Below are 12821 nucleotides of genomic sequence, written 5' to 3'. Positions count from 1 at the left end.
AAAAGATAGAGTCTTGCTAGGTTGTCCAGGCTGGGCTTGAACTTGTGATATTGTTGCTTTAGCCTCTTAGTGCTAAGATTACAGGTGTGCATCACTGTATTCCTCACTGGGCTGAAAGTGGCCCCAATCTGTTTTCATGAAGGCCCCTGAAAGTGTCTGCAAGAACAATCCACCTTTGTGCACAACACAGCCAATTCCTGCTGGGTTTTTTTTAGTACTGGGAATTAAACTCACAACCCTGCGCTTGCCAGGTAGGCCACTGTGCTGAACTATATCCCCGGACCCTCCCATATTTCTTGATAGAATCAGGACATTCTTTTTCAACGAACTGCATGCATAACCCAGTACACAAAGGGGATACACCATCCTCTTCTGGTTAAATTGAAGGTGAGATCTACTTGCTTAAAAACCCAGGCCTGGAGGCCGAGCCTGTGATAGACACAAGAAAGACAAGAGTGGTGGTGCATGCCTGTGATCCCAGGTATTGGGGAGGTGGAGGCAACTTAGTGAGGTTTGACTCAAAATGAAAAATGAAATGGTTATAGAGATGTGACTGCATGGTGAGTGTTCAGATACAAGGCCCTAGGGTCACTGTGAGCCCTAGAAAAAAGAGAAAGACTAGGATGTCTTGCTTTCAAGCCTGGGTGGGCAAGGATGTGGAGACTGCAGCTTCCTCACTGCTTGCACTACATCACGTCCTGCTTTTGAGCCCTAACAACATCTCAGTATAGAGTTTATCAACACTGACCGAGCATCAGAGTGAGCTCCTGTGCTCCAGCAGTGCCGTGAGTGTCACACAAGGCGACGAGTGGAAGGTTCCTGGATTGGGCCTGCAGCAGGCACACATTAAGTAGCTGTGTTCTCAACACTCCTATGGACAAACTCAACGAGAATGGAATGAGACTGTATTCCAGGAGAAACGGCAAGGACATGGTTTCTGGGATTATTCACTTAACAAATATAAAGCAAGTAAGTAGCCTCACCATGCTTCCCCACCACACTGCAGTGTTCCATCTACCTCTGAGCACAACCTTTAGGATGAACCAACCAGCCAGGAAATGTCCACTGGGAAGGATCCAGAACTGAATTTAGGAAACAGGCAGGCTGGGCTCAGCACAGGGTGAGAAGAGTTAGGAAGGTTCAGCAGGTGGTGTCACCCCAACCTCCTGGGCCTGAGGCGGCTGAGCACCTGGAGGGCTGCACGTGGGGGTGGGCCTGGTGGAGTTTACTTGCCCTCCCATCTGGTGGCTCTGTATTCTCAATTTAGGAATCTGTATTCAAACTCAGGAACTTATAGCAATGTTTGTGACTAGGTTTACTATGCTACTATAGCCTGAAGAGGAGCCAGGGACCTATGGTGCAGGCTGGGGTGGGCAGGGCTCACACACAGACTCCACATCAGGCTGTGGCTACAGACATGTGCCTTACGGAACTCCTTATTTTGGTTCAGTCCTTGTCCTGGGACAGGACACACTTTCACAGTGGCTAGCAGCCTTTATCATATGTGTCTTCCGATTTTTAGCCAGAGGCAGAATTAAACTAAAAAAACTACCTTCTTGGTTCTCCCAACACCTGGCTTCATTTCCTGTCACTTTAGAGCTCCCTGGAACAAGTCTTTGAACTAAGCAGTGGAAAAAAGTCAAGATGTGAGATGGTGGTGCATGCCTGTAGTCCTAGTGCTCAGGAGGCTGAAGCAGGATTGTCATGAATTCAAGGCCAGCCTGGATTACATATGAAGGCCAGCATGAGTTACATAGTGAGATCCTGTCTTAAAAAACATGTGAGCAAAGTGTAAGGGCCACAGATTAGACCTCTTAAGGTCAAGGGAGACCCACAGAGGAGTGTTCATTCCATACTGCTTTATACCTGGGCAAAAAATCGGAGGAGGCATTTTCAGCTAATTTCACCAAAACCTTGAGACACTGACTTAGGACAGTGGCTTGCAGGTGACCTGCTGCTGCAGAAGCGGAAGCCAACAGGTAAAGAAGCATCTTCAATAGTGGATGCTGGCCTTGGTCTTCGGCAACCCCCGTGAGTGCTGAGACCGGATTTCCACCAGTCTGTCTGTGAGCCAGGCTCCAGTTTCCTTCCTCAGCACAAGTGTCTGTCCCCACTTCAGACAGTAACAGGCAGACTACTGCTCCGCTGTGACACACCAGGTGCTGCAGAATGCTAAGAGAAGCAACAGAGAAGCCTTCCAGGTTGCAAATCAAATCCTCGGGGTTGGCCTCCACCCCGGAGTCTGCGCAGGAGTTACTCATTGGCAAGTCCCCGGAAACGCCACTCCTTTTAGCTGCTGCCAGCTCCTGCAAAGCCTGGCAGTGTAGGCCCACAAAGAACTGAATGAGGGGAAGGAGGTGCGTGGCTCCAGGAAGCTGGCAGAGTGGGAAGGCCCTTCTGGTTCCCTCTGCTGGTTCTCCATCCCATGAGCCTTCATTCCTGGCAATGAGATTCAGTCCAGTGAAGGCCAGGTTCTGTGCTTCTCTCAGGGACAAGGAAGAAAATGACTCACTTTGGGAACCTGTGTTTCTGAAGCCTGAAGTCACAGCCAAAATACTAGAAACATACAAAATAAAATACATAAGGCCAAGGGCCCCAAACAACCTTCCTAATTTTCCAGTCCCCATGTACATCCCACAGACCTCCCAGGCTGGGAAGTCAGAAAAGGACTTGCTTCCTGGAAACTCCTTTCCAAACAAACTTTCCAGAAGTCTCATGCTTACCTGCCAAGCCCTGGTGGCTGCAAGACGTTGCCAGTAGGAGACTCAGAACAACTGCTCAGGAGGTGGCAAAGACCTACACCTGACCCTGAGATCAAAGGCTGCTTCAGTAATAGGTTTATCAAAATGGAACCTGTGGAAGACAAAGTGACTCCTGAAGGTTCTGACACTGGACAGCTTTTCTGCAACTGCAGGAGAAAAAGCTGAAGGTTCTGTGGATGCTAAGCTGCCACTCAGTCCTAGTAAGATGCCTTTGGGTCCAGAAGACTTTGGGATGTATCTGCTCTTGGCCTTTTTCATTTCCCCCCCCACTGGGCCTTGCTATATTGCCCAGGCTGTCCTTGGACTCTTGGCCTCAAGCAACCTCATTTTAGCTCCTGAGTAGCTTCTTAGGTGCCTGCCACCAAGCCTGGCTTGACTTTTCCATTTTATAAAGTCTTGTGCTTAAACTGGGTGTGGTGGCACATGCCTTTAATACCAGCACTTGGGAGGCTAAGGCAGGATTGTGAATTTGAGGCCAGTCCTGAAGTACCTGAAGAGAGTACCTGAAGAGATTCAGCAAGATTCCGTTTCAAAATAAAAAATAAAAAAGGATTAGAGATCTAGAGCTCAGTGTAAAGCCCTGGGTTCAGCCCCGAAAACCCCCTTTTGCCCTGTCTCTTCATCTCCTGCTTGAGTCAGATTCCTGCTTGCCTGGACCTCCTGAATGACTGCCTGGGGTTCTCAAGAGTTCCAGACAGTTTCTCTCGCTGAGCACTGCAGAAGGCAACAGGAGCCATGCAGGTTGCTGCAGGAAAAGCAGGGGATTTGGTACCTTTGATGTTTGATTTCTGCCGCCAGCTGTCCATTAGACTTTTCTGCACCTCTTCTTGCTTTACAGGGCTACTTCTCTGGCTGTGGGTCTTATTATCTGAAGCTAGATAAAATGTGAATCAAAAGCATAGACATATCAGGAACTCTTACATGTAATGAGTTTAAAACAGCCAGGCTGTTCTACTCCTTGATGTTAGGCCAACCAAAGCAGCTTACATCTTTTGCTTTCTTCATATAAAAGGAATTCACACACAGAAAGAAACATTAGGCCTCACTTCAAAATGAAGCAACAAGATGAATACAGTAACAACTAACATTTATACAGGGTTTAGTATGTATCAGATACTGTCCAAGATTTTAGCAGCTTCTGTTCCTCAGAGCAACCCCACAAGGAGACATTATCACTAGCTCTGTTTTACATTTAGGGAGGCCAAGGGACAGGGGTAAGGATCTGCCCTGATCAGACAAGCCAGGGAGCAGGCCGGGACTAGTATGGAGGCTGCTGGGCTCTTGTCTGCTTGTAACACTATCCTGCACTGTATCACCAGTTGCTAGACACCAAAAATGTAAGTGGACCGAAGCTTCTCGTAAGTGGCAAGATCTGAAAGGGCTGATGGTAGGAAGAAACTAATTATATCTGAATTACAAGATGAACTGGCACAGCAGTCTCAGAGTAAAAACTAGCACACTAGATGGTCTCCCTCTAGAAGAATCAGCAGTCCTAGCTGCCTCTCCCTGGGTTGCTGGCAAAAAGAGAAGCCATCTCTCATGTTGTAAGGATACCTTCTATCCCTATGGAGAGGCCTCTCTGGAAAGGAATTAATGTTTTCATTCCAGATCCTTCAGCTTCAGTGAAGTTTGAGTGACTCTAGCCCCTGAAGAGGTAAGCTGCTTCACTGTGCCCTTTCAGAATTGCACACCCCCAGAATTGGGAGAAAATAAAGTTGTTTTTGTTTTAAGCCACAAGTTTGGGTAGTCTGTTAGATAGCAATGCATGGTTAACAGACTGACTTACCCTCTCTGCCCACTGGAGACTTGCATCCTGGTTCGGTCTGGCAGGAGTGGGGAAAGGACATGTTAGCACTAAAAGACTCCTTTGTAGGAAAAGATGTTTTTCCAAATTGTGAAGAACATGCTTCTGGTCTTGTAACCACAGAAAAGTTTTTCCTAGGACTGAAAAAAATTAATTATGAAAGCAAAGTACTAATTCTGCTAAAAATCACTTAAAGAACAGGGGCTGGGGATTTAGCTCAGCGGCATAAGCACCTGCCTTGCAAGCAGGCGGTCGTGAGTTCGATCCCTGGTACAGATAAAAATGAAAAAGACAAAAAAAAAAAAAAGAACATGGTTACAAAACTTTCAACAAGGTTTAACTTCTTACGTTTAGGTGTTTTTTGGTTTTATCTAGTACGCATATATCCTACTCTGTCCAGGGCAGTGGTACAAAATCCAAGGGATTTCAATCTGAATTACCAAGTTCCATAGTTCCCTCTAATCCCCCCAAATATTGGCCATAATTCTTTTTTTTAAAATCAGTACCGGGGATCGAACTCACGACCACACGCTTGCAAGGAAGGCGCTTATGCCGCTGAGCTAAATCCCCAGCCCTGGCCATAATTCTTTTACTGTTTCCAATTCCACCAAAGAAAACCTGTTCAATGTGGAACAATCTAATTTTTTAATAGTCAGTGACTGAATCCAGAGAGTTGCAATTTGACTCCTTGGAGTATGCAAGCAAGTTTAATTTTACTGCTTATTATGGGCAAGGCAGAATGTTTGCTGTTAGAAAAAGGTCCTGACACTGTTCAAATTTCCAGGCTGCTATTTATAGCACCAGACTGCTCTGACAGGCAGAAGACAGAATACAAACCGTTAACACGTTAAGTATATCCAGGAGCAACTGAGGGGCTGTGAGAAAAAGGTCCCAGAGCAGCAACTGAGGAAAAATACTCCAATATTCAGCTAGTACTGAAATATACTCATATGTGGGGCAAAATCTGTTAGGTCTAACAGATTCTTTGGGGAGGAACTGAACCAGGTCCTAGGGCCTGCTACGTTGCACAGATCACTAGAAATGAAGACTGGCCCATGCCCCACATTTGGAGATCATCTTCTCAGCTTTTTCTTACCTTTTTAATGTATGTGATTATTTATTTTTTGCAGGCATCACATGGAACTACATCCTCAATTCCTCCACCCCCACTTCTTAGCTTTTTTATAACTTTGATACTCCTGCCTCTGCCTCCCACGGTGCTGGTATTACAGACATGTGCCACCAATCCTGGCTTGCTTTTTCTACTTTTAAGACACTGTATTTATAAAGTCTCATTTAAAGAAAGCACCAACACAGTAAGGGCCTTTATGCTGTGACATCTCAAATCATTTAGCTTCATCCAAACCACCTTTGACTCCTTCAGCAAACAGGACTCTGCCCAGGTGGCAGGGTCTACATGGCCGTTGTTCAGGATTAGTCTGACTTTTTACTAAATAAATGAACTCTCTGGTACCAGCCTTACCTGACATGGGAAACGGAGGGAGCAGCCAGTTTATTCACCCATTCACTGCTCTGAAGCTTGGTCCTTAATTCATTCATTTCTGCATCTTTAAACTGGAGTTCTGACTGCAATGATTGAAGCTGAAAGGCAAAAGATATACTTGCAGTGGCACTATAATGTGTGTAAAAATATTTCTGGGTATCAAAATTCAAGCCAGTAAATGAAAAGCACATATAAAAGTCTGCTGTCAGCCGGGTGTGGAGATGCACACCTGCAATCCCAGCACATGGGAGGCTGAGACAGGAGGATCGCTGTGAATTCAAGGCTAACCTTGGCTACAAAGTGAGTTCAAGACCAGCCTGGAACATACAGTAAAACCTTGCCTCAAAAAAGACCCCCTCACAAAAAAGTCTGCTGCCATACAAATGTCCTAAAATGCCAGCCTTCTGAAAGACAGCATGACACTCTAGAAAGATATCTGATTTTAACTATTGTGAAGGCAGTTATAAGCCCACCATTTACTTAGCCTTTCTGAATCTGTAACAGATTCTTGACTCTAATACATATGGGAAGATTAAGGGAAGTTTGAGTAGAAATTGTGCAGCAGTTTGGTAAGGTGCCAAATCTCAATAGTAACTTTTCTTTCTCTTTTTGAGATAGCTTCAATATGTAGCCCAGGCTGATCTTGAACTTGTGATCTTCCTGCCTTACCTTCATAAGTAGGTCGGATTACTGGTGTGCACCATGACACCTGGCTATTCTTTTTTTTTTTTTTTTTTTTAAATCTTTTAACCAGCCAGTAGCTGCCACACTGCCAGTCACAGTAAATGCAGGAAGGTTTGGGCCTTCTGACAACTTTTACCATTATTTTTTGGGACAGTCTGTAGAGGTCACATTTTAGTCACTATTCTGAGGTTACCACTGAAACCTAGACTCACTGGCTTGGATAATTTCAAATCCCTTGTTCTTCATCATTCATTCATTTATTCACTGTCTTTTTGAGACAAGGTTTCACTATGTAGTTTAGGCTGGCCTCAAACTTACAGTGATCCTTCTGCCTCAGCCTCCCGAGTGCTGGGATTACAGACATGTGCCACTGTGCTCAGCTTTGTTTTCTGAGTCAAGGTCTAACGATGTGGGCTCAGGCTGGTTTTGAACTCATGACAGTCTTCCTGCCTCAGTCTCCCCTTCTGAGGAAGACTAAGGATTACAACAAGTGTGCAGCCTGTATTTTTTTTTTTTGGGTACCAGGGATCAAACTCCTGACTTTGTGCTTGCCAGGCAGATGCTTGTGCCACTGAACTAAATCCCCAGTTATTTTGGTTTTTTTGAAGCAGGTGCTGCATTATAGTCCAGGCTGCCTTGAACTTGTGGTGATCTTGTCTTAGGCTAGATTGTAGGTGTACACCCCATGCCAGCTCTTCATCATTTACATGGAAAGTCAACTACTAGAGTTAGCGCTGGGGCATAGGCCATTGCATAGAGTATTTAGTATGTTAAGTTTGCCTTAGACCAGTGGCAGTGTTTGCCTAGCATGTGTGAGGCCCTGACTCACACACACAAATCATTTCAGGAGCGACTGAAGGAAAGTGGCGGTTTGTACTAGACACTTGCTGTTTTTCTTCCCAGAACAGTATTTCCCTTCCTCTGAACATGTGACTCAAATGGGGGCTTTCATTGAACAGTGGCCAGTCCAGGGACAGACACCTGACTCAAGGTAGACCAATCAGTGCCTTCTTCGGATTTTTTTTTTTGGTACTGGGGATCGAACTCGTGACCTTCCACTTGCCAGACAGCTTCCTCAGATTTTTAAACTTGAGATAGCAGGCCAAGTCTTACCAGTGCTTTAGAGTTATAAGTACAAGCCCAGGAACTTCTCCCTGGGGGAGAATTCACCCTTCTAAGGACAGAGCCTACCTGTAGCATAGGAAATCAAAATGTAGCCTGGGGTCAGAGTCACCCCACACCCTAGCATACTCCTCTTTTCCCAGATTTGTCATTACATTTCCTTTGGCTTAAGCAAGGTTAACTGAGTTCTTCTATCAAAAGAGCCTGAATTTAATCCTGTTTCTAGAAATTCTAAACTAGTGATTTATTCTTGCCAGTACTAAATACCACAGTGATGCAGCATTTCATCTCATTCCTTTTCCAAACCATAAGCAGACTCTGGAAGAAAAGTGTGAGAATTTACTAAGAGCAAGAAGTATTTAAGGCAAACAGCTGTTGAAAACTCCCTGGAGGATTTATAGGCAACAGTGTCACTGCTTTTAAAAGAGATCAGTAGCCACATGTGACAGCACATGACTAATCCTAGCACTCTGGGAGGAAGTGCTGAGGCAGGAAGATCTCAAGTTTGAGCCCGACCTGGGAAACTCAGCAGACCCTGTCTCAGAATGAAAAATGGACTAGGGATGTAGCTTGGTGTGAAGGCTCTAGGTTCAGTCCTCAGTACTACAAACAAACAAACGAAGAAGTCAGTGAGCAGACAAAACTACAGTCCATCATATGCAAAATAACTGCCAAGTCACCTTTCTGGAGAACTCCTTTTCTTTATCACTGAGTACTTGAGTTTTCTCTTGTTCAAGAAGGAAGTATGATCTTTTTTGTTCTTCCAGAATGAATTCTGACTGATGCAATGAGTCCCGCAAGATTTTAATTTCTCCATTCTTAATGAGGATTTCTTCTTCCATCGTTTTCAACTGTAAATCCCAAATTAACTGACAGTCAGCAAGAATGGGTTAAGGACATACCTGTCACTCACTCAATGCAGACTATTTTTGATGCACACTCATTATACAGACTAGGTTCCGTGTCATACATGCATATAATAAACTTTGCTCACTACCCTTCACCTGGCTCCACATTTCCCTGCCTCTTCTCTAATGGTCTTCCTTCTACTTTCGTGTCACATGTAGATTCTTAGGCTCTAAAAGGCATTTAATAACTCAGGTCACACTTCAGGGAATTGGAATTCCACATTTTATTCCTGGTTTTCTTAGGAACTTACATGTGGTCATACTAACACTGTTAATGAAATAGCAATTGTTACAGTGTTCTTCATATAGACATATGCTGTAGATTCATCTCAGTGGTTTAAGAGTTTGTATTTTTCCTTTTGGATCTGGTGTACAGTGCTTTTTTGGTACTGGGGATCAAATTCACAACCCTGCACTTGCCAGGCAGACTCTTATGTCACTGAGCTAAATCCCCAGCCCTATTTTCTATCTTGCTGTTAGGAATCGCACACTGTGCCTTTTAGTCTAAATTTTCTGGCTTTCTTTCCCCAACCTTCTCTCATTTCACAGGAATAAGACTGAGATGCTTATTTATAAAACTTTTGTGTATTTTATTGTACAATGCTTTCAAACACATAAATGAATGAAATAGCTATTGTAAGCAGGGGTGACAGTATAGCTCAGTGGTAGAATACATGCTTACTTAGCATAGCCAAGGCCCTAGGGTCAGTCCTCAGTGTCAAAGACAAGTAGCAGCAGCAGAAACCCTCCAAGTGAGGGGCTGGGGATTTAGCTCAGCGGCATAAGCACCTGCCTTGCAAGCAGGCGGTTGTGAGTTCGACCCCTGGTGCCGATAAAAAGTTAAAAAAAAAAGAAACCCTCCAAGTGAAGTTACTTACCTTTTCCTTAAGTTCTTTGTACTGCATCTGAAGTACATCTAGTTCGAAGTTTTCTTTAACTGAAGCATTTTCTTTGTTCTTCCCTGTGGAACTATTTGACATCCCATCTAATCTGCGGACCTTATGAACAGCTGTATAAAACAATTTCCATATACATTTAAGGACCTAACATTTCCCCACTGTTGCCAGAAAATGTAGCAGTGATTCACTACGTACGTCTGTGTATGTGTTACTGTGGATTGAACCCAGGGCCCATTTACCTCTGAGCTACATCCTGTATCCCTTTTGTAAATTTTGAGACAGGGTCTCACTAAATTGCCCAGCCGGGCCTCAAACCTGTGATCATCCTGCCCCATCTTCCTGAGCAGCTGAGATTACAGGTGTGGGCCCCCATGCCTAGCAGAAAACACCCTTGAAAGGAGACAACGATCTAGTAAGCAGTATGCAGCAGTATTCTCCCACCTAAAAACATGGTATAGGGGCTGGGGATTTAGCTCAGTGGCATAAGCGCCTGCTAGCAAGCAGTCAGTCGTGAGTTCGATCCCTGGTACCGATAAAAACGAAAAAAAAAAAAAAGACAAAAAAAATAAAAACATGGTATAAACTCATAAACAATCCATATGAAATAAACGATGCTACTATCTTCTCCTCACTCTTCACTCAATTTTAAGGCTCAACTAAAGGCTAAAAGAGCCAGGTATGGTCATGCTCACCTATAATCCCAGGACTCAGGAGGCTGAGGCAGAAAGATCTCAAATTTGAGGATATAAAGCAAGTTCATGGCTGGCCTGGACTACATACTACAACCTTCACTATTAAAGGAAAAAAAAAAAAAAAGGAAAGGAAAGGAAACAAAAGATTAAAATCTAAAAACTAAAGGCTGAAAGGTACTGTAAATATCTTACTAGCCAGGATTATACTATTATTCAACAATATTTACTGTGCAACTACAATGTATCAGGCATGGTGATAGTGTCTACAGATGTAAGAGTGAACAAATAGATACAGTCTTAAAATAGATACAGTCTTAAAACTCAGGAAGCTCACAGGACAATCAAAAAATAATCATATGAATAAATACAAATGCAACTGTGAACCAGGCATGGTGGTACTTATACACTTATAAGGAGACTCTGGGAGAAAGAAACAAGAAGGTTCCAAGTTTGAATCTAGCTGGGGAACTTAGTGAGTGAACTTTATCTCAAATAAAAAGTAAAAAAGTTCAGTGATGTAGCTCAATGAGTACCAGGGTCACTCTCCAGGGTGTGTGGAGAAATCACAATTGTGATAAGAGCTGCAGAGCCCAAATATAAGAATATCTATAAAAAAGTACCCCAACCCAAGTGCAATAACTGGAATGTTTCCTAAGAAAGTCCTGACTGAGCAGAGCTGAAGGATACACAGGGATGAACCAGATAAGTAGAGATAGGGTGTGGGTGGCAAGAATGTTCAATACAGCAATGTGTAGAGTTTCTGTATGGTAAGGATGTAGGAAAAATTCAAGAAATGAAAGGTTAGTGTGGTTAGAACAGAGACAGAAAGTAAGAAAGAGTCAGAGGACCTGGTTGCTAGCCCTTGCAGGCTATATTAAAGATTTGGTCTCTAAGCCAGGCTTGGTTTTCACACCTATAATTCTTTGGGAGGCTGAGGCAGGAGGCTCTCAAACTCACAGAGTACTCACAGAGTGAGTACAGTGAGTTCAATTCCACCCTGAACAACACAGCGAGATCCAGTCTCAACAAAAGAGAAAAAATGAAAAGAACTTGGTCTCTATTAGAAGCACTGAGAAGTTATAGCACTTTCAATATGAACGTTCATGCATACATTTGAGATACAGTTGGATCTGAGTTCTGAAAAGATCACTCTGGGTATAGTATAAAGTCTGACTTGTAGGCAGACAAGACTAGAAAAGGTGAGCCAATCTAGCAGACACTTGTCCTGGGTTGGAGTCATAGTAGCATAGATCAGGAAGTTGGTAGAAATGATATGAAAAAGATGGACTCCAAAGATGGATTAAGAAGGTAAAGTTGATGGTAAGATTTAGAAAGGAATTAGATACAGGGTCGAGCAAGGGGAAGGAGTCACCTCGTGCTATTAGAAGGAGAGTGATGCAAATCACTGTCACACAGACCATCCGGTCATCAACGAGTGTTGAATAGTATCTGCTTTGCCAGGCTCCATGCTGGAGACGCTAGAGGACTAGACTTCCAGGTAATGATCTTGTGGCACTTAAGATGCCTTACCTGCCAAGCACAGATTCAAGATGACCTTCATTTTTTCTGGCAGCCTCACCAGATTTCACTCATTCTCTAAATAGAATATTAAGTTCCGTGAAGGAAAGTTTTTGTATTTTGTTCAACGCGCTATAGATCCGCTGTGGTTCCTAACTTTTGGGCACTTTGCTAGGTTACTGTAAAAACCAACAACAAAACAAAACAAAAAACAGTCTCATCTTTTGCCTCTGCCAAGCCCTTCTTATGCTCACACTGTCTAAGGGCTACCATGGACTGCATATGATCTAAAGTCTCTTCCGCGGAGGGCGACGGTTGTGGCGGTGGTAGTTATGCTACAAAGAAAGATCTCTGCTTAGAACCAAGAGCCGAACAGCCTAGAATTTAAAAATATAAAGTAAAAAGTTAAAATGGCTGTATACATTTAAATCGGCTGTCTGACGTTCTGGATACATTTCTCCTCCAATCAAATGACTTTTTAGAACACAACTGCCCCAAGACCGCGGGGTATAGCTTGCTGGGGTTCCGGAGCCACCACTCCCAAGAGCGCCGGCGAGATCTGCACCTCCCGCCCGGAGAGGGCCCGCAGCACTCACTGGACAGGTCCTTTGCCACGTCCGGGCACTGGCTCAGGGCTTGGGACGCCAGGATGTCGAGCTCCTCCAGGTCGTCTGCAGTGAATTCCCCTTGTGCATCGAATGGGTCTTCGGGGTCCAGGGAGGTGGTCTCGGGGAAGCCCCGGGCCCGCTTGCTCGGAGGGTGGCTGGTACCGGGCGGCGGGCCATGGTGGAGTGCCGGGGGCGCGCCCCACCTCCTGCTGCCGGGCGCCGGGGTCCCGGCCATGCTGCCCGTGAGCCTCAAGCAGATCTGCGCGACGCAGGAGCTCGACCAACCGCCCGCGCGCCCCGGCTCTCCTCAGCCGCCAGAG

At 44.6% G+C, this 12821-nt stretch overlaps 1 protein-coding gene across 5 annotated transcripts in view; it reads right to left on the bottom strand.

The window, feature by feature from the left end:
• Positions 1–12821, bottom strand: part of LOC100725412 (three-prime repair exonuclease 1) — a 17933-nt gene extending 5112 nt beyond the window's left edge. Inside the window, exons 1-9 of one of the 5 annotated variants that reach the window (XM_063248809.1) lie at positions 12490–12627; positions 11748–11905; positions 9663–9793; positions 8557–8727; positions 6050–6168; positions 4549–4706; positions 3535–3636; positions 2724–2853; positions 1867–2556 (exon numbers count right to left, since the gene is read on the bottom strand). In XM_063248809.1, the coding sequence (XP_063104879.1) occupies positions 1867–2556; positions 2724–2853; positions 3535–3636; positions 4549–4706; positions 6050–6168; positions 8557–8727; positions 9663–9793; positions 11748–11796 (1550 nt within the window). In that variant the 5' untranslated portion in view covers positions 11797–11905; positions 12490–12627. Of the gene's footprint in view, positions 1–1866; positions 2557–2723; positions 2854–3534; positions 3637–4548; positions 4707–6049; positions 6169–8556; positions 8728–9662; positions 9794–10375; positions 10475–11747; positions 11906–12489 lie in introns of those variants that run through there. The other 4 variants (XM_063248810.1, XM_063248811.1, XM_013159761.3 and 1 more) reach the window with 4 other exon arrangements.

This window comes from Cavia porcellus, unplaced genomic scaffold, assembly GCF_034190915.1.
Source record: "Cavia porcellus strain 051 isolate PalLab524CR breed Dunkin Hartley unplaced genomic scaffold, mCavPor4.1 scaffold_5, whole genome shotgun sequence".
Classification (NCBI taxonomy): Eukaryota; Metazoa; Chordata; class Mammalia; order Rodentia; family Caviidae; genus Cavia; species Cavia porcellus.
This window is presented reverse-complemented; position numbering and strand designations above follow the sequence as displayed.